The 22334-nt window shown below is 40.8% G+C and overlaps 1 protein-coding gene across 3 annotated transcripts in view; it reads left to right on the top strand.

Moving 5' to 3' along the window:
* The window catches only part of LOC122550062 (protein adenylyltransferase SelO-like), a 113654-nt gene that overhangs the window by 15103 nt on the left and 76217 nt on the right, over positions 1-22334 (top strand). For 2 of the 3 annotated variants that reach the window (XM_043690536.1, XM_043690537.1), the window contains exons 3-6: positions 7070-7198; positions 14617-14681; positions 15757-15813; positions 15889-15987. In XM_043690536.1, coding sequence (XP_043546471.1) covers positions 7070-7198; positions 14617-14681; positions 15757-15813; positions 15889-15987 — 350 coding nt within the window. The remainder of the gene's footprint in view (positions 1-7069; positions 7199-14616; positions 14682-15756; positions 15814-15888; positions 15988-22334) is intronic. The other variant, XM_043690538.1, reaches the window with a different exon arrangement.

Raw genomic sequence — 22334 nt, forward strand, 5'->3', positions numbered from 1 at the left:
CACTCACCTGTTGTACTCTATGCTACTTTCTCCCCACCCCCACCCTCCTCTCACTTATCTCCCCACCCTTCAGGCTCTCTGCCTTTATTCCTGATGAAGGGCTTTTGCCCAAAACGTCAATTTTACTGCTACTCGGATGCTGCCTGAACTGCTGAGCTTTTCCAGCACCTCTCTACTCCAGAATCTGGTTTCCAGCATTTGCAGTCATTGTTTTTACCCTGTAACATGACCTGCCAACACTTGTACTGAATACCCCGTCCGATTGAGGAAAGCATGCCATATGCCTTTGTGACCACTCTACTGATCTGCATTGCTACCTTCAGGGAACAATGGACCTGAACATCAGATCTCTCTGTACATCAATTTTCCCCAGGACTTTTCCGTTTACTGTATAGTTAACTCTGAAATTGCATCTTCCAAAATGCATCACCTCGCATTTGTCTGGATTGAACTCCATCTGCCATTTGTCTGCCGAACTCTCCAATCTATCTGTATTCTGCTGTATTCTCTGAGTCCCCTTCACTATCTGCTACTCAACCTACACCTTCCTCCAAATCTTTTATATCTATCACAAACAACAGTGGTCCCAGCACAGATCCCAGTGGGACACCACTGTCACAGGTCTCCATTTTGAGAAGCTCCCTCCCACTACTTCTCGGTCTCCTGTAGTCCAACCAGTTCTCTATCCATCTAGCTAGAACACCCTGGACCCCATGCAACTTCACCTTCCATATCAACTTACTATGGGGGACCTTATCAAACACCTTACTAAAGTCCATGTATATGACATCTGCATCCCTTCCCTCATCAATCAATTTTGTCATTTCTTCAAGGAATTCGATTAGGTTTGTAAGACATGACCTTCCATGCACAAAACCATCGTACCTATCACAGATAAGCCCATTTTCTTCCAAATGGGTATAATATCCTATGTTTTAGTATCTTCTCCAGTAGCTTCCCTACCACTGACATCAGGCTCACAGATCTATATTTACTTGGATTATTTATGCTACCCTTCTTAAACAAGAGGACAACATTAGCAATTCTCCAGTCCTCTGGGACCTCCCCCCTTTTCAAGGATACTGCAAAGATATCTGTTAAAGTCCCAGCTATTTCTTCTCTCACTTCCCTCAGTAACTTGGGATAGATCACATCTGGACATGGGGACTTATGCACTTTAATGCCTTTTAGAATAACAACACTTCCTCCCTCCTTATGCTGACTTGACCTAGAGTAATCAAAGATCTATCACTAACCTCAACATCCGCCATGTCCCCCACCTCGGTGAATACTGATGCAAAGTACTCATTAAGAATCTCACCCATTTTCTGTGACTCCATGCATATCTTTCCTCCTTTGTCCTTGAGTGGGCCAACCCTTTCCCTAGTTATCCTCTTGCTCCTTATATATGAATAAAAGGCTTTGGGATTTTCCTTAACAGTGTTCGTTAAGGATATCTCATGACCCCTTTTAGCCCTCTTAATTCCTCATTTCAGATTGGTCCTACATTTCTGATATTCTTCCAAAGCTTTGTTGGTCTTCAGTTGCCTAGACCTAATATACGCATCCATTTTCCTCTTAGCTAGTCTCACAATTTCACTTGTCATCTATTGGTCCCTAATCTTGCCATTTCTATCCCTCATTTTCACAGGAACATATCTCTCCTAAACTCTAATCAGCTTCTCTTTAAAAAGCCTCCCATATATCAAATATGGATTTCCCTTCAAACAGCTGCTCCCAATCTACATTCCCTAGCTCCTGCTGAATTTTGGTGTGGTTGGTCTTCCCCCAATTTAGCATTCTTCCTTTAGGACCACTGTTTTCTTTGTCCATGATTATTCTAAAACTTATGGAATTGTGATCACTATTCCCAAAGTAATCACCCACTGAACCTTCAATCACTTGACCCGGTTTATTTCCTAACATCAGGCCCAGTATGGCCCCTTCCCAAGTTGGACTGCTTACATACTGCTATAGAAAACCCTCCTGGATGCTCTTTACAAATTCTGCTCCATCTAAACTTCTAACACTATGTGAATCCCAGTCAATGTTGGGAAAATTAAAATCTCCTATCACCACCACCGTGTTGCTCCAACATCTATTTACAATTTCTCTACATATTTGTACCTCTATGTCACATTTGCTGTTGGGAGACTGGTAGTACAATCCTAACATTGTTACTGCACCCTTCCTATTTCTGAGCTCTGCCCATATTGCCTCACTGCTTGAGTCCTCCATAATGCCCTCCTTCAGCACAACTGTGATACCTTCTTTGACCAGTAATGCAACTCCTCCACCCCTTTTACCTCCCTCTCTATCTCGCCTGAAGCATTGATAATCATGCCCTTCCCTCAACCACGTCTCAATAATCGCAATAACATCATACTCGAAGGTACTAACCCAAGTCCTAAGTTCAACTGCCTTACCTGCTATACTTCTTGCGTTAAAGCAAATGCACCTCAGACTACCAGTCCCTCTGCGTTCATCCTCCACTTCCTGCCTACTCTTCTTCTTAGTCACGCTGACTTTATTATCTAGTTCCTTACAGGCTTTAGTTACTCCTCCGTCCTGTCCACTAACCACCTCCATTTGGTTCCCATCCCCCTGCTACATTAGTTTAAAACCTCCCCAACAGCGTTAGCAAAAGCACCCCAAGGACATTGGTTCCAGTCCGGTCCAGGTGTAGGCCATCCAATTTGTAATAGTCACACCTCCCCCAGAACTGGTCCAATGTCCCAAAAATCTGAACCCCTCCCCACTGAACCATCTCTCATCCTGAGTATTCTATCATTCCTACTCTTGACTAGCATGTGGAACTGATAGTGATCCTGAGGTCCTACTTTTTAACCTGGTTCTTAACTCCCTAAATTCTTCTTGCAGGACCTCATCCCATTTTTTAAAATCTATATCATTGGTGCCTACATGCACCACGACAACTGGCTGTTCACCCTCCTCCTTGAGAATTTTCTGCAGTTGATCCGAGACATCCTTGACCCATGCATCTGGGCAGCATACATTGGGAGTCTCGTTTTCGATCACAGAACTGCCTATCTACTCCCCTTACAATTGAATCCCCCATGACTATAGCCTTTCTACTCTTTTTCCCACCCTTCTGAACAGCAGAGCCATAATTTAACTTATCATTTTATTAAACTTGTCGTGCGCCATCTCCAAAGCCATTCTTATCTATGCTGAGCTTTGCAGCCTGGAACTACATATCATACTCGAGGTTTGCTCCATATACTGTTTTCATTTTAGTCCCCATGAAATTAAGACTAATATTCCATGGGTCATTTTATTGGTTTTCCTACCTGTCTTCTGCTGCTTCTGTGACTTCAGCACTTGAATACTTAACAGTCTCCTGAAGGCATTAATCAGTGTTGATTTTATGGACCATGGTGGTCCTCTCTTTTCTTGTTCAAGTTTTAACTCTTCTTGAGTAAGATAGTGATTAGCATTTTCAAGCATAGGTATGTGAACATCAATAAAGAATGGAAAACTCAGCTAATTTTTGTTTTCCTATTCCTTGTCTCTTCTCTCAAGATTAAGTTTCCATGACTTCTGAGACAACACCCAAATGTCTCATTCCTGGCAAAATCTCAGCATTAATCAAATAGCTGACATCCTGCGGAATTTCTCTAAGCTGTAATCTTTCTCAGCTGCATCATGTAAGTACTGCTTGTGAACTTTTTTCAACCTATTCTCAGCTGCACTGGACTACAAGTAACTCCCAAGGTTTCTTTTTCATCCAACCTTTTCCCGCTGCAAAGAGTCACTATTTCTTGGGATTTTCCCTGTGCCTTAACTGCCTCGAGTCTGCTAACGATGGCACTTGTAACTTGTGCCACCTCTACCTCTTCAGAACTCACCTAGCTCTAAACCACAATTAACTTCTCCCAGCAAACATGCAACCAGGTAAGTTGAAGCTAAACAACCTTTTTAAATTCTATCCATCTCCATGATAATGTAGCCTCCTCTGAGCTAGCCTTAATCCAACTTTCAGATTAAGTCATTATGATCTAGTGCTTGAAACCAAATGGAACTCAAGATCAAGCAATGTTAACAAAAAGATAATTGGGTAAGCATTTGATTTTGTTTACTTAGGGAAATCAGGTAATCAGTGTGGTGGGAAGTTAAAAGGCTTATTTGGAAGCACTAGCTTTCGGAGCTTCATCAAGGAGCAGCACTTCAAAAGCTAGTGCTTCCAATTAAACCTGTTGGACTATAATCTGGTGTTGTGTGATCTTTAACCTTATACACTCCAGTCCAACACCGGCATCTCCAAAGTGTAGTGAGAGTTTGCGATGTGTGAACTAGAAATGAAATACTATCAGCAAGCATTTTAAACTCTGCTTGCAGTACTGACACTTCAAAGAATGTAACACGATAGGTAGAATTTTTCTAGCTCTTGAACAACACGGCAAGTTAATTGAGAAAGAAATAGCAAGATTGGAAAAGATTGAGATTCTCGACCCCAAGAAAAATAAATCTGATTTTGCACCTCAGGTTTGATTGGTGATTTATAAATCTTACTCATAAACAGAGGGAATCCAATTTGCATGCATTAAATCCAATTACAGCACATTCTTGCTTCATTTTTATGTAATTTGCTATTCACCAGCATAATGGATAGAAACTAGACAGTGACAGTTCTGGAAATGGTGGCTCCAGCTTATCCTTTGCTCTTCTGGGCTTCCATCTTGGTAAATGATGCCCTCATCTTATGGCATACTCCATGGGTAGCAATCAGTCACATCCTTCATCTGCAGAGGTTGACACAGGACATTCTTCAGACTCTCCAATTCATGATGGCACATCTCTGACTCACTTAAGAGTACAGTTACACACTTCAATGGTGCCCTTCAGAGTGCACTGATATCTTTCAATGTGTTTTGTGTGCAAAGGTAGGCACCCTTTTCATGCATCAGAGCAGGGTGCAACTCAGGGCTTTTTGCTTCTTAGCACATGTACATTCTGTGTCACCTTGAATTCTCACTGCATTTTTGCCTTGCCTTTTTGTGCTTTGCCATCTCATTCAGAATTTAAAGCATTGAACTTTTGTCTTGCCTTGCCTTTTAGCCAGAATCAAAGCTAAACAGCTTGTCGTGGTTGTCAGCAGTCTTCGGAGCTGAAAATGTGTTGCTGGAAAAGTGCAGCAGGTCAGGCAGCATCCAGGGAACAGGAGAATCGACGTTTCGGGCATAAGCCCTTCTTCAGCAGTCTTCAGTCAAGGGAGTAAGACTTGTTGCCCTGTATGGCACCATGCATATCAATGTCACACCAATAGCATGTGCCAGCAGCTTTTGTGGCAAACACACTATGTGTGGTTAAACGAAATGGTATTTTGTCAATGTCTAAGAGGAGTCAGTGGTCAAATTAAGGGAACTATAGACAGTCCGCGGTTCAAGCCAACTAGGAGAAAGTGAGGATCGCAGATACTGGAGGTCAGAGTCAAGAGTGGGTGCTGAAAAAGCACAGCAGGTCAGGCAGCATCTGAGGACCAGGGGAATGAAACCCTTTCTGATGAAGTTCTCTTGCCTGAAACATTGATTCTCCTGTTCCTCAGATGCTGCCTGACCTCATGTGCTTTTACAGCACTCAACTGTTGAGTCTATGGTTCAAGCCACGATTAGTCAAGCCAGTATCTGATCTCAGTTCAGGGGCTTGGCACAGTCAGTTCGGCACTTAGGATGTTGAGGGTTAGGAGTTCTCTGCTATTACATGCTGGGGAGTGGGCCAAAATCAGTTCTGAAAAATGACAAGTTATTCTGATATGCTGGGTATTTGAAAAATTGGAGTGCTTCCTTCGGAGGGTTCTAAAGTGGTATGGTACTAGAAATGGGGAGCTAGCGTAGTTTCAGTCTTGACCACTAATTGCACACAGCTCAGATTGGAACAGGGATGTTTCTGTTCCATGTGACTCAGTAAGACAAATTTCACTTTGCTGTTGGGGAAATGATAAATGTTTGATTTATAAAATTCCAGTATTCTGATCTGTCTTCAGAATAGTGTATGACATTGTTTTGTTATGACATAAAATGTTTTATAATACCCTTAAACAGGAAATAAAATAATCTGTTATCATTGTTTGTATAATCATAGTTCAGGATGTCACTCTTGAAGTGTGTTCCGTTTGAAAATGGTAATCTGTTTTCCTCTACCTTTGAAATAATTATTCAGGACACTAAAGAACTTTTAAAGTATAATGAACAAAAAATTATGTATACGTGTCATATGATGCAGGTTTTGTTTGTACTCATTGTATGCAGAGGGAGGGATAGTTTATTCTAAAAAGAAAACTATTCGTAGTTTTGCAGGTTAAAGCTTTTTAGTGACATAGGGAATATGATATTGAGTGAATCTAACTGCATTCCTGTTACTGAATACAGGAATTTGAAGTTGATTAACACAATTGATTAAAAGAAAGAACAATTGATTCTAGTCACACATGTCTTGGACGTAGATACAATGAACAATGCAACAACACTAATTCAGTTCTGCTCGTGTTTTTTGCAAACCAGCTTCAGAAGATTATGTGCACAGTGCCAATACAAGCATTTATTTCTCTTTGTATATCATAAATGTGCCTGACTACAAATTATGATAAATCTAACAATAGCACTGAGGGTGTACCTATATCACAGACTGTAGCGGTCACAAAGGCAGCTCGGCAATAGCTTCTTAAAGGAAATTATGAATGGGCAGTAAATATTAGTTTAGATAGTGACACCCACATCCTTTGAACAAATAAAAATTAGTCTTATTATGAATAATTTTAGTTAAGATAAGATTTTCAAATCACCCTGTTCAGAGATGTTATAACACATCTCCGGAACAAAAGGGACTTGAACTGCGGCCTCCTGGTCCAGGTTAGGGACATTCCATTGTACCATAACCACCCTTTAATTAGGAAAAGAATATTTTACTTCTGAATTCGTTTCAGCTTAACTGATTTAAAGTGGTTGACTAAACTTGCATGCATAACCAGATTTTTAAGAATTTGGTCTGAATTACAGGGTTCTGTAAATGTGCAGTAAACATTACTAATATGTATTTTTTTTTAAATCAGGAGGTTGTGGAAGACCTATTGGATTTAGATCTGTCTATAACAGAGACCAAGGAGTTTATTCGATTTGTTAGTGGTGCACAAATTCTACCTGGATCTGTGCCTCTCACTCATAGATATGGCGGTCATCAGGTAAAGTAGAAATATGTTATGAAGTAATTGAAAATAATTTATCCTATTATTTTACTTGTATTCCTTTCCTTTTTAAATGAGTAAAATGATTCAATGTCTTACAAGGTGAGCTGTGATGATGCTTAAAATTGAACAATGCACAGTATAACTGCATTTTTATTGAATAAGATAAAGTAGACAGATGAAAGAGAAATTGTAAGAACCTGATAAATATCACTAGTAATGTACTGCAGTTCCAGAATAAGAGTATTCAGTGTAAGATCTGTTTAAGCTAGATCTTGGTGCTGCTAAGTTCAGTTATCCTTGTGTGTTAAGTATTGAAGTATTGGTAATCTCTAGTTATAATTTTCTGTAAGTTTTTCTCAGTCAGTTGGCTGACACAAACAGGTTTGTCAGAAATCATGGAGCAGGTCACCATTATGTCTTGGTCAGGAAAATACACATAAATGGGGAAGTGTAAAGTAAGGGTGAAGTTAAAATAAAAGTCAGATCAGGGTTGGAGGCATGTAATTTTGTATAGATTGCAAAGTAAAACATTCAGCAGCTTGGACCATGGCATGATAGTTAAATCTTACTTCATGAAGACATTTTCAGTATTATCTGCAACAGGTTCTGTTTGCATATGGATAATTTGCAAAGACATTGAGTATTCTTGAGGGCTTGTGAAAAGTGAAAATAAACACAGATCTGAAATAAATGTCTGCAGTTAGGGTAATTTGTGGTGATTACTAATTAAATATCTCTTCCTCTGGTATGATGTGTTGCAGCATTAATTTCCTGACTATTGAAAAGCTATTCAATCTGTTTCTCTAAGTGGAGGTTTACTACAGACATGGATCTGAAAATGAGAAAGAAAGTTTCAATGTTACAGTATTCAGAAAACAGAAATCACAGGAGGAATATTTTAAATAGAAAACATTTCAATAGAAAATATATACTTATTCTCTAAAGTATTTCTTCATATTAATGGTATAATTGTTAAGGTTATCATGTTCTTAATGCGTTTACAGGATACATTTCATGTAAGTTGTTTTGTTGACATGAAAGTAAGTGCAGTTCTTGAGTAATCATTCTTCAGTTTAATGATTCAACCCTTTTTTACTATCTGATTGGAATTCTGTAAATGTATATTTTCAATAACCACAGTGACACTAAGTATCTAGAGGAAATACTTAATTGGGACTGTCAAGATAATTTCTACACTTGATTGAACTAAATTCCTGTCTTGAGGGGCTGAAGCTAGGAATTTTTAATTTTAGCTGAATTTTTTTCAATAAGCTAAATGCTTCCTGAAGAAAAATGCAGCAAACCAGCCAACAATATACACTATATTATAGATTTTTAACTGTACAATATCTCCGGTTATGTGAAAACATTTTGTAAAACAAAGCAAATGGTAATCTGAAAATTGCAATTTCTTTCCCTCAATGCATTTATTCATTAACAATGAAGTTAATGGTTATGTTTTAATGGCAGAGGGTGGTGCATATACGGGATGAGCAGCCAGACAAGATGGTGGAAGCAGGTCCGATTGCAATATTTAAAAGGCATTGGATGGGTATATGAATAGGAAGGGTTTAGAAGGATATGGGCCAAATGCTGGCAAATGGGACTCGGTCAGATTGGGATGTCAGGTTGGCATGTACGAGTTGGACCAAAGGGTCTGTACTGTATGACTATAATTTATTTCTTTATTTTTCTACTTTTCTAGTTGGTGTGTATAAATTTTTAAACTTTGTTTCTCTCTTACTACTTTGTCCCGAGTTGTCTTTGTACTTAAGATGCGCTCTGTGTGGTAGCATTGTACACTTACTGTACTCCTATGCTTCTACACTTGAGTACATGTGACAAAACAAAATTAAATCTATGTATTAAAATTAATCTTGTGATGCCACAAAATACTGGGCGTAAAGTCAGTCCATTTGGAGATAGGAATACACTCAGTCCTCATTACCCACAAGGGATAGAGGCATAGACTTCCTGCAGATAACTAAAAATACAACTAAGGTTCTTTCGTTTTGAAATAACCGCACAGAGGCCGACCAAGGACGTTCTAAATTTTGTTAATGTAGGTAAGCCAATACCTCACAAGCTGTTACCTCGCAAATGGGGCAACAGCAAAACATACCCGGCCCCTCAGAACAGACAAAAATGCTGTAAGAAACTGTAGGTTCTCCTTCTCTGGCTAGTGTTGAGGAAATTCCAGAGTTCGAGATGGATGCAGCCTTGATACCATTACTGCCGGAAGAAGAGGTGGAAACTCTCCTGACATGGTCTGCTTTCATGTGACCCACATGTTTGTTCAGGACTGCCTCATCTACCTGAACTTAAGTCACATGACCTGACCTTGCATCAACCTCAACTTGTACCCATAAAGGGCCATTTCCATGATTGCAGCACCAAACTTTGTCTCCCAAATGAAAATAGTTCTCGCTTGGAGGAGTCACGTAGCTGGCATTGGCTCTCCTGCTGTTGCACCCACTCTGGTCTGGGAATATCAGGTTTAACTTGATGCAGAGTCATCTCTCCATCAGCAACTTCATCATGGAGCTATCCCTGTTGTTGCGTGAGGTGTGATCCTATACAGTTTGCTACCAAGTGATGCTGTAGGCTGCTTCTTTAAGCCTTTTGGATCGCTTTTTCTGCCCCTCCATTTGGGCAATGGATGGTGTGGAGCTGCCCTTATAGAACATAGAACATAGAAGAATACAGCGCAGTACAGGCCCTTCGGCCCTCGATGTTGCGCCGATCCAAGCCCACCTAACCTACACTAGTCCACTATCCTCCATATGCCTATCCAATGTCCGCTTAAATGCCCATAATGAGGGAGAGTCCACCACTGCTACTGGCAGGGCATTCCATGAACTCACGACTCGCTGAGTAAAGAACCTACCCCTAACATCTGTCCTATACCTACCCCACCTTAATTTAAAGCTATGCCCCCTTGTAATAGCTGACTCCATACGTGGAAAAAGATTCTCACTGTCGACCCTATCAAAACCCCTAGGTTTATGTGCTGAAATACTCCAGTTCCCTGCTGGTAAATGACGTCCCAATTCCAGGAGTCAATATATCGTGAATGATGCTCGCAGTTTCTCAATTGTCGTCCCTGAGTTTGTCGAACACACATTATGCATGTCTAACCACTTTGAATGGGTATCCACAGTGACCAGGAACATTGAGCCCATGAAAGGACCAGCATAGTCAACATGCAACCGAGTCCAGGGTTTACCTGGCCATTCCCATGAATGTGCGGTCAGTATTGATTGCAATTTTTGTCCTTGTTGGCATTCCAGGCACTGCCCCACCAATGCACAATGTTGGCATCCAGCCCTGGCCACTAGACTTATTTTCTTGCTAGCATCTTCATCTTGGAAACCCCTGGATGAGCCTGGTGGAGGTCAGCCAGTATATTGTGGCGACCTTTACTCAGGATAATTACTCTTGCTACCCAAAGTAATATGCCATTCTCTATGGTGATCTGGTCTCACTAGGTCCAGAAAGGTTTCACCTCTGGTTGTGATGGCCTTTCTGTATGCCCATTACCACCAGCTGTTTTAGTTTTGGTAGGATAGGATCTTTGTTTCCTCCGCTAGGTATTGTCAGCGGTGACCAGAGAGTGGCCAGCACTGCTAGTGGAGTATCTGCCAGTGGGAGGTGGCTCAGGGCATCCGCATTAGCCACTTAGCTTCCTGGATGATGTTGTATAGCTTGTACTTGTGTTGTGAATAAGGGCCCGCCCAGAAGCTATAGGCAGCACCATCTTGTCTTCCTTCAGTAGCCCTAGCAGCAGTTTGTCATCTGTTACTAAGACAAATCCCCATCCGTAATGATACTGGTGGAGCTTCCTCACACCAAAGATGACTGCCAGACGTTCCTTCTCTATCTGGACATGTTTGTGTTCAGCATCAGCCAAAGTCCAAGAAGCATTCACTATTGGGTGTTCTTCTCTGTTGGGCCACCGGTGAACCAACACTAGGAAGCATCACATGTCAGCACTATATCTTCCTTCATGGGACAACACCTTAGATGATGATAGCTCCAAGAGGAAGATAACCATTTGCTTAAAATCCCCACAAAGGTGAACTGAACTGTCAAGTTTCACAATCGCTTTCACATTCCGCAAACTGCATTTTTTTGATGATTCCTCTGCTCCCCATCCTTCTAATTTCCACCTGTACATTTGCCTGCAAGGCAAATGGCACCATCTGGGTCTTGCAAAATATTGGAATGGCTTCCTGGTCAACATGTAAAGTGACTTTGACTGCTTTGATAGTCCCAGGCCCTTTCTGAAAAACTCCTGGGTATTTCAATAGGATTTCACTGAGGCCGCCATTTTCTACTCAAACATTGTTGAGCCAATCTAGGTGGATCTTTTTCAACCAATTCCACCCAAATAGGTTTGGGCCTGAGTCTCTTACTGCCATCAGTAACAACTGCACCAATTGCTTCTCATAGGCGACCAGAACCGAAGTCATACCCTTAATTTGCAGCGGTTCCCAGTGCTTGTTCACATTCTGGCTGAGGTCTTGCGCGAACTTAATCATTGGGAGATCTGAGTGAATCTTATTAAAGACAGGTTCGGTAACCACAGATACAGCTGTGCCAGTGTTGACCTTCATGGGAACTGGGTGACCATTTAACTAGAAGTTAATTTTAATCAGTTCCAATTTAGGTATCACTAAGCAATTGTTACAACCCACACATAGGGGGACTTTCCAGGGTGAGCACTCTTGTGGGTACCAACCTGTGAGTTTTCTTGCTCAAGTTGGCCTTATAGGATTCCTTTGCTGTCTCGAGTTTGTATACCGGCAGTAACTACAATGCTGTGCCGGCCCAGATCTTGAACAACATTTTAGCCACTTGGTCAAAGTTCAGCTTTGTTGTCGAGTTAAGTTGTCAGCTGTCCTAAGATTCCTCTGCTCAGGATATGTCCTGCATGAGGCTCTGCAAGTGCCTACAATCAAGTAGTGTTCCAATCAAGCTCAGATGGACAGGTGTAGGTGTCCACTTCCATTGGGATGCCCTGTAGTTCCCATGTTACAATTGCTACATTTTCTAATGACAAAGCCAGTTGTAGTACCTGTTTGAAGTCCAGTTGTCTAGTAGGCACTTCTGCATGGTTACATCATTAATCCGACATACCAAATGGTCTGTCAGCATTTCATTCAAGATAAATCCAAAATTACATGCCTCTGTCAGTCATGTTAATCTTGTCAAAAATCCTGATACTGATTCTCTGATGCTCTAAAAGCCAAATAAAACTGATAGCACCTCAGGATTAGAGAAGGCTTGAGGTCATAATATTCCTTAATCAACTCCATCAACTCTTGGAAGGTTCTAGTGTCGGGTGCCTCTAGGAAGATTAAGCCTTAAGCCCCCTCTAACCAAAAATGCTGCTGGTCCTCAAGCAGTCAGAAGGATTACTCGTTGCTGTTCATCTGCCCCAATGTCATTAACCTGGAAGAAATATTACATTATTTCCACATACTGAGCTCAGGCTTCCATGGCAGGATCAAAGTCAAGCTTTCCAAATAAAGGTATGATGCCAGAAATACTTACCCCACCTCCAAGATGACTGTTGCAAGTGAATGTTCTTTAGGCATGTACTATTTTCTCCTGTTGCCACTAAAATAATTGCACAGAGGCTGGTTTCCCATCACCAACTCACTCTATTTAGTTGTGCACAGTACACAGGCTGTGGCCAGGCAGCTTGGAGCCAATCTTCTCAACCAAGGAGATTCTAAATTCTCTTTTTTTTAAATTTTATTAAACAATATCCTCTGTTAGTATTAGTCAGCCAGTGCCTCCTGATTGGCCCAAGTTATCAACCCCATTCAAGGACCTTGTAGTCAATGAGGTCTACCTGCTTCCAATCACTACACCTTAGAACCTAATAAACCTCTAAATAAACATAAACACATTAAAATAATGTTAATAAAATCATGAAAATACATATATCTTTAATAGAGTAATCTTGAGGAAGGCAAGATGAGAAGCAGTTACATTCCCACTTCAGGCAACTGACTGTGTGGAGTTTGCACGTTCTTCCCGTGTCTGCGTGGGTTTCCTCCGGGTGCTCCGGTTTCCTCCCACAGTCCAAAGATGTGCAGGTCAGGTGAATTGGCCATACTAAATTGCCCGTAGTGTTAGGTAAGGGGTAAATGTAGGGGTATGGGTGGGTTGCGCTTCGGCGGGTGGGTTGCGCTTCGGCGGGACGGTGTGGACTTGTTGGGCCGAAGGGCCTGTTTCCACACTGTAAGTAATCTAATCTAATCTAATCTAATCTAATTCTGTAGTACCATATAGTATGGTGCCGAGGGCTGACTTTGTGAGTACATTGATCCATAGGTAACAAATTGGTAGATGACAAGGACTGAGTGTATAACATTATGCCTATGAGCCAGGTCATGCTCCTGGCAAGTTCAAAATTAGCTCTTCAAAAGGGCGACATGGTGGCTTAGTGGTTAGCACTGCTGGTTAGCACCAGTGATCTGTGTTCAATTCCAACCTTGGGCGTCTGCCTGTGTTGAGTTTGCACATTCTTCCCGTGTCTGTGTGCGTTTCTCAGGTGCTCTGGTTTCTTCCCACAGTCCAAATATGTGCAAGTTAGGTGAAGTGACCATGCTAAATTGCCCATTGTCCCAGGGATGTGTAGGCTATGTGGATTAGCCATGGGAAATGTAAGAGTACAGAGGTAGGGTAGGGGGTGGGTCTGGTTGGGATCCCTTTTGGAGGGTCGATGTGGACTCGATGGGCTGAATGGCTTGCTCCCACATTGTAGGGATTCCATGATTTTTTATTGCATGTAGCAAAAGCCATATATACCAGAATGCTTCTGGTTCAATAGCTGATCTCAATAAAAATAGCAGTTGGTTGCACTTCCATTTCTGATTGACCGTTACTCTTAGAAATGGCTTGTGTACCATTAAGTGAAACACTAAAGATTCAATTGTTATTGCTCATTTTGTCCTCACTCTATCAAGCTCATCATCCAGGTTCACATGTGAAACACGCCTATATAAACAAAGGTCGAGAGGACTAATGGCATCTCTAGTAGTGTATCCCAGTAGGAATCATTACCTTCATGGACAAGAGATTAAAAGGAAATCCACAGTGTGCAAAAGAAATTTGAATCATTTTTTCTAATGTTGTCTTAAACTGCTTTCGTAATTTTTCAATTGATGAGTTTATGGAATGTAACAAACTGTTAAATAATATTAAAAATCACACAACACCAGGTTATAGTCCAACAGGTTTAATTGGAAGCACACTAGCTTTCGGAGTGGCTCTTCCAAATAAACCTGTTGGACTATAACCTGGTGTTGTGTGATTTTTAACTTTGTACACCCCAGTCCAACACCGGCATCACCAAATCATGACGTTAAATAATTTATTTTCTTTATCTTTACACACAGTTTGGAGTCTGGGCTGGCCAGCTGGGTGATGGAAGAGCCCATTTGCTTGGAGCATACACCAATAGGTAAACAAAAACATTTTTAGGAGAGATTTGAATTATGTGGCTTGAATCTAATTTGTTTCCAGAATTACAGAATTGTTACATTACACAAGAGGGCCAGTTGTTGAGGGAGTCAATACAGATGATGAAGATGCTGAGGAAGCAAGAGCAGTAGTGAGATGAGGTATATAGGATGGGAAGAATCAGATAGCAGCTAGCTTTGAGGGCAAATTACTTTGCATTAATGTATGTAGAACTGAGAACTGAGCTCAGATGTATTCCTGTCCTCAAGGCAATGCTTAGATTATAACTTTAAAACATTAAGCTGCTTTGTTTAGAGTAAAATGTAATCTAATTCACCTTGTAGAGTTGATGCAATTCAATAAAGCATTATATGATGTGTGCCTGAGATATTTGTCATGTCAAAGCCATATTTTGCAATGGTATCCTCTTCCCACACAAATCTTTGCTGATAAGTTATCAAATGTGCATGTTCTAATTATAGTGAAAGATCAGTGGGCTGTTAGTGCATGAGTGTTTTAGTAGCACCTTTCATGTTTGAAATGTGCACCCTGGAACATGTGTGACAGTCATTATCACACTGGTGGAAGTAGTGCTAAATTGGCAGCTGCAATAAAGCGACAGACCTCTGCAGCTACCTCAGTCCTGTCTGCCTTTGTCAGTAAGGGTGACTTTTTGTTGCCATCCCTCAAGAAAAGTACTTCACATAGTTGCATGAGAAATTTCCTCTTGCCCTCCACCTACTGTGCCTCTTGCCTTTAGGTCCACTTCCACATTTAGTCTAAAAAGGACAAGACTGTGTTCATTGTGTTGTAAAAAATGTGGAATATTTACATAACAGTAAATTTGAAAATTGATATTATGAAACAAAACTGCAATAAAAGTTGGAAGACCAGAATGAACTTCTGTGCTCCAAAAAATTGATACCTGTAAATAATGTCTTTTTTTTTAAGAGATCTATAGTAGAATTAGAACGACTTCGATTAAATAATTCAAGAGTAACTTTTAAAAATATTTCACATGGAATAATCAGAAATCAGATGAATTCTTATAAATTAATTTCTGCATCTTTCTACAGGCATGGCACAAGATGGGAGCTTCAGCTGAAAGGTTCTGGGAAAACCCCCTATTCTCGGTAACTGTAATACATTGTGTTCATCAAAAGTAATTTTGCATTAGTACTGTGTCTTGATTGGATTTCTGTTTGCAGAGATGGTGATGGACGTGCTGTTCTCCGCTCTTCAGTAAGAGAGTTTCTTTGTAGTGAGGCCCTGAATTATCTTGGGATCCCTACCACCAGAGCAGCCAGGTAGAAATTCTAATACTGTACTCATAATGCTTGATAAGATTTATAACTAGTCTAGTTTTAATGAAGTTATTCACTTGAAACAATAACTGTTCCTTTCTCCTTAGATATTTCCTGAACGGGCTGAATATTTTTTCCAGAGTTTTCTCATATTCTTTTAAATTTCCAGTATCTAGAGCATTTTGTGTTTGTTTTAGAATTTGATTCACTATCACTTCTTGTTCAGGGCTGGAGAAGACTTGTGGCAAGATGTTGGGGCTGCGTAGTCTCTTGATTATGCAACTTCCATTTGTCGCTTTTACCTTGTTCTCCTTCATTATTTTCTTCTCATGATTCATTGCCCATATATTCAGCCTCAAGGATTCCAATTTAAATTCTGGCCTTTGTCTTTTAAATCCATTCTTAACACAGATATCTCTGTTATTTTTCGTGTTCCTCAAATCATTGCTCTAACTTTTTCCTAAAATCCATGCTTATTGCCTTGCATCGCCACAATAATGTTCTGTCCAGCAACTCTTGTCCTCATGCTGACATCTCATAGAATCCTGACAGTGCACATAGAGGCCTTATGGCCCATCATGTCTGCTCCGATCTGCCAAAGAGCATCCCACCTGTACCCTATCCTTGTACCCCTGTATTTCCTATGGCTAAACCACCTAGCCTGCACATCCATAGATGCTATGGGCAATTTAGCACAGCCAATGCACCTAACCTGCACATCTTTGGACTGTAGGAGAAAATTGGAGAACCCAAAGAAAACCTATGCAGACACGGGGAGAACATGCAAACTCTACACAAACAGTTGCCCAAGGATGGAATCAAACCTAGGTCCCTGGAGTGTGAGGCAGCATTGCTAACCACTGAGACACTGTGCCACCCAACATTTTGCCACAAGTCTTCTCCAGCTCTGATTCCTTGCATGGTAGACCCTTTCATGTATTAGAATTCTCATTTCACTTATGATGCAATAAATGACACTTGGATAATGATCTGATTGGGCATAGTCAGTATTAATTTGTGGATGAGAATCATGTTTATCAAACTTGTTAGAATTTTTGGCAATGTTACTACAAAATTCCTAAAGGGAATTTTCAGAAGGTTTTTGATAAGGTCACCTGTAGGACGTTGGTTAGCAATTTTAAAGCACATAGGAAAGGTGGTAATGTGCTGGTATGATTTCAGTATTGGCTAACAGAGAGAAAAGATAGAATAGGAATAATTGGCTCATTGTCACGTTAGTAGGATGTGACTAGTGGAATACTGGAACGACCAGTTCTTATCCCCCAGTATATATAAAATAGAATCATAGAATATTTCAGTACAGAAAGAGGCCATTTGACCCATAGTGTCTGAAAACAGTCCCTAAAAGAGCTATCCAGCGAGACCCATTCTCTAGCCCTATCTCTGTAGCCCTTTAAATTAATCACTTTCAAATATATATCTGCTCTTTTTTGAAACTTTGAATGAAATCCATCTCCAGCACTCTCCCAGGCCGCACATTCCCAATCGTAACAACTCTGAGTAAAGAAGTTTCTCCTTATCCAACTCCTCTAGTTTTCTTGCTGACAACCTTGAAATTGCAACCCTAATTACTGACATACCAACGAGAGAATTACTTTGTCAAAATTATTAATAATTTTGAACATGTCAATAAGGTCACCTATTAATATTCTGTGCTGCAAGGGAAACTTTTCAGACTTCTCAAGGATAATTTTTCTAGTCTTTCCTTGTACAGTCAATTCTTCTATAACACGATGGTTGCATTCTTGTGCAACCCTGTGTTATAGAAAAATCATGCTTTAGAAATAGTGCTTAAAGTTTGGTGCTATAATCACGTTACAGACAATGCACTTTTTAAAAGTTTGCACTTTAGAAACAATTTGTCAGTTGCGTTACAGCGCATTCGTGTTGAGGAAACACGCGTTGTAGCAGAACGGCCTGTGTCCAAAATCCTTAATTCCTGGTATCATTCTACAAAACGTCCTGTGCATTTCTTCCAGAGTTTTAACATTCTTCCTTTGAATAAGGTGCCCAGAACTGAACACAATGCTCCAAATGTGGTCTGACCAGTGATTAAACTTCCTTGCTTTTAAACTCTGTGTCTGTTTTAATAAACCCAAGAAACATATAAGCCACCTTAATAGTTGTTACAGCTTGTCTGACCAATTTCTGCGAATTATGCACGTGAATCAGTGATTGGGATGTGGAGACCAAGTGTAGTTCTGGATGTAGGTTTGCTTGCTGAGCTAGAATGTTCGTTTTTGGACGTTTTGTCACCATACTAGTTAACATCATCAGTGAGCCTCTGGATGAATTTAGGTGTTTAGATTTCCTTGGGATGGTGGTGTCATGTCCTGTGGTGATGTCATTTCCCATGGTGATGTCATTTCCTGTTATTTTTCTCAGGAGATGGTAATTGGGTTCCAAGTGAACGTGTTTGTTGATAGAGTTCCGGTTGGAATGCCATGCTTCTAGGAATTCTCATGCATGTGTCTGTTTGGCTAGTCCTAGGACGGGTGTGCTGTCCCAATCAAAGTGGTGTCCTTCCTCATTTGTATGTAAGGATACAAGTGAGAGTGGGTCATGTCTTTTTGTGGGTTATGGCTTGTTTGTCCAATGTAGTGTTTGTTATAGTTCTTGCAAGGTATTTTGTAAATTAGTTTTGCTTATTGTCCGTATAGGGTCTGTCAAGCTCATTAGCTGCTGTTTTAGTGTGTTAGTGCGTTTGTGGGCTACCATGATGCCAAGAGGTCTGAGTAGTCTGGCAGTAATTTCCAAAATGTCTTTGATGTAGGGGAGAGTGGCTAGGGTTTCTGGATGTGTTTTTTGTTAGAGTTCCGGAACTCTATCAACAAACACATTGATTTGGATCCTATTTACCACCCCCTGAGAAAATAATAGGAAATGACGTCTCCACAGGAAATGACATCACCAACCCAAGGAAACCCAAACACATAAATAGAAAGCCGGGCCATACCACCAGTGCTTCATCCGGAGGCTCATTGTTGGCGTTATCTAGTATGGTGACGAAACGTCTGAAAACTAACCTTATAGCTCCGCGAGCAAACCTACATCCAGGACCTCAACCTGAGCAACACATCTTCTCAAAATTCACTACCAAGTGTAGTATTTCTAAACTTGTACAAAACTAAACAGGAATACCTGTTGTGATATAAAGTGATTCACACAGAATATGAAAAGGCATAGTGACTAGGCAGGGACATGGTAGATTGAATACAGAACAACCTCAATTATCTGAACAAGATGGGCAGGGAGTATTTTGTTTGGATAACTGATTGTTTGGATAACTGATCAGGGTTCCCAGGGAGACGGCAATAGCAAGAACAGGGTTCCTGTGGTGGCAGCAATAGCAAGATCAGGCTCTCGCGGCAGTGGCAATAGCAGGAACAGGGCCCCGTGGAGGCGGCAATAGCAGGAACAGGGCCCCGTGGATGCGGCAACAGCAGGAGCAGGGTCCCGTGGCAGCAGCAATAACAGGAGCAGGGTCCCGTGACAGCAGCAATAGCAGGGACTGGGTACCATGGCGGTAGCAATAGTAAGCGCAGGGTCTTGAGACGACCCTGCTCCTGCACCAGCCAGGCTGCCTGCTTTCCCTGTGCTTTTATTTAAATTTACTAAAATTTTTACGGGACCTTGATATGTTGTTTGGATAATCTGAAATTCGGATAATTGATGTTCAGATAACTGAGGTTGTTCTGTATAATGTGGTAAAATGTTAAGTTATCCATTTTGGTAAGAGGAGCAGATATGTAGACTACTTGTTAAATGGCAAGAGATTGAAAAATATAGATGTACAAAGGTGTTATATTCTAAAAGATAACTGAATTTAAATCTACACTTGTAGTGACAGCTTTATTTCAGTTAACCACACTCCATAAAATGCGCACACCTCACTGATTTACATTTGTTTAATTTTTTTTCCTTTTTTTGTCTGTATCCAGAAATGCTCTTGCACACAACTAAATGTGTTTTTCTACCTACATAAAATATCTAATGTCTGTAAATGTTCAGAATGGTACACCTTCTGTTTCAAGTTGACTCCTGCGCCTCAGAATTTGTCCTCTCTTAACCATTTTTGCATCTCTTATCCAGTCTCTTTGAACTGCGTGTACAACTTTTCTGACAACATATTTCAGTTTCCCAATCCTTACCATTTGTTTTTCATATAAAAATAAATCTTACACTTTTATACTTCCCAACATTTACTAAGGCAGTCTGCGAGTTCTCCACTTCTTTCTTGAAAATTTGCCTCATAATTTCCACCAAACATCACCTTCTTTCCTTGGCTGCGCTTGTTCATGAACAACTTCTCCTTTAACTTTGCTCACATCTTCCAAAAAGTGTTACTCCCTTTTGGAACTATCATAGGGTCCTCCCTTTGCTCAACTGCCTCTTCATGTTCAAAAAAATCATTATCAACCTTCTCTGCAACCTCATGTGTTGATGTCACCACAAACAAAGCTTCCATTCTCCTCCATTGCTGCTGCTTGAATTATGACTATATTTGAAGATTGAAATATGTAAGTCAGAGGAACCTCGATTATCTTAATATCAATTATCCGAATTTTGGATTATCCAAAGAAGGTGTCAAGGTCTCAATAAAAACATGACATCAAAGTGGTGTTTCCAACACTGATTGCATTTTTTGTTTACAATGATTAAAAATGAACTCGGCTTATTGAAATGCTGCCGAGAACAGCCCTGGATATCGATGGGAGCCCAGGCACTGTCTCCAAATGACTGACCACCTGCCCCCTTGTGGTGAAAGGGTTAAAATTGTGTCCCAATACATGTGTGAATCTAACCGAAAATGGAAGGTGTCGCTTAGTCCCGTGTGAATCTTATTACACACCTTCCCGTGTGAATCTTCTTATCTGTATGTGACCAGAATGGAATGTGTTTTTCAGCCTTGCTCTGCTGTTCACATGAATCCATCTCACCACCACCTCCCCTGAACGTTTTGCTGGTATAATGCTGTCAGACTGTTTGTCTAAAATTCTGTCCTGGGTCAGCTAAACCCTTCTGCAATTGAACACTAGGAGGACTGAAGCCATTCTTGTGAAGCCCTTTCACAACTCAGCCCTAACCACTCATGTAACATCCTTCTTCATCAATATCTCAACATCTGGCTTGACCACGGCAACCCCATCTTCTCTAACACAAACAGATTGTCCACTACTATCACAATATTGTCCAATATCATCCTAACTGCAATACCATTACAGGTAGATAGGAAAGTGAAGGCAGTGTTTGGTATGCCTTCTTGTATTGGAAGAGAATAGAATTGGAAGGTCATGTTGCGGCTGTACAGAACACTGGTTAGGCCACTTCTGGAGCATTGTGTGCAATTAGTCTCCCACCTATCGGAAGGATGTCGTGAAACTTGAAAGGGTTCAGAAAAAACTTACAAGGATGTTGCCAAGGTTGAAGGATCTGAGCTACACGGAGAGGCTGAATAGGCTGTTTTCCCTGGAGCGTCAGAGGCTGAGAGGTGACCTTATAGAGGTTTATAAAATCATGAGGGGCATGGATTGGGTAAATAGACAAGGTCTTTTCCATGAGGTGGGGGCGGGGATTGCACAACTAGAGAGCATAAGTTTAGGGTGAGAGAGAAAAATTTTAAAAAGGGACCTAAGGAGCAACTTTTTCATGCATATATGGAATAAGCTGCCAGAGGAAGTGAAGGAGGCTGTACAATTACATCATTTAAAAGGCAGCCAGATGAGTATATGAATAGGAGGGTTTAGAAGGAATATGGGCCTCGTCTGGCAAATGGGATTGGATTAGGTTAGGATATCTGGTCTGCATGGACGAGTTAGACCGAAGGGTCTGTTTCCATGCTGTGCATCTCTATGACTCGGCTGGTGAAAATATCATCTATCACCTCCGGACTCACTATTCCAATATTTTCTTAACTAGCTTCTCATTTTTCACCCTCGATGCACTTTAACCCATTCAAAATTGTGCTGCCCATATGTTAACTTACTAACTTGAGGTCCTGAGCCAGCCTTCATCTTAAAATTCCAAGATTCATGATTCCATGGTCTTTTCCCTTCCCTATCTCTGTAGCCCTCCCCAGGATTCTCAATCCACAAAGCTTGGCATTCCTTCAATACTGGCTTCAATGCATCCACCCCATCCTCAACCCCTTGGTCATGTCTTCAGACACCAAGACCACAAACTAGAGATCCTACCATAACTGTCTCCACCCTTCTCTCCTACAAACTTGCCATCATGACTCAGACTTTTTAAATCACTTGACCAAAAGACTCATCTGATTACATTTCAGAAATGCTGAGGATGTTATTTACATTTAAAAAAGGTAACTA

The sequence above is a fragment of the Chiloscyllium plagiosum genome, chromosome 5, assembly GCF_004010195.1.
Source record: "Chiloscyllium plagiosum isolate BGI_BamShark_2017 chromosome 5, ASM401019v2, whole genome shotgun sequence".
In the NCBI taxonomy this organism is placed as follows: domain Eukaryota; kingdom Metazoa; phylum Chordata; class Chondrichthyes; order Orectolobiformes; family Hemiscylliidae; genus Chiloscyllium; species Chiloscyllium plagiosum.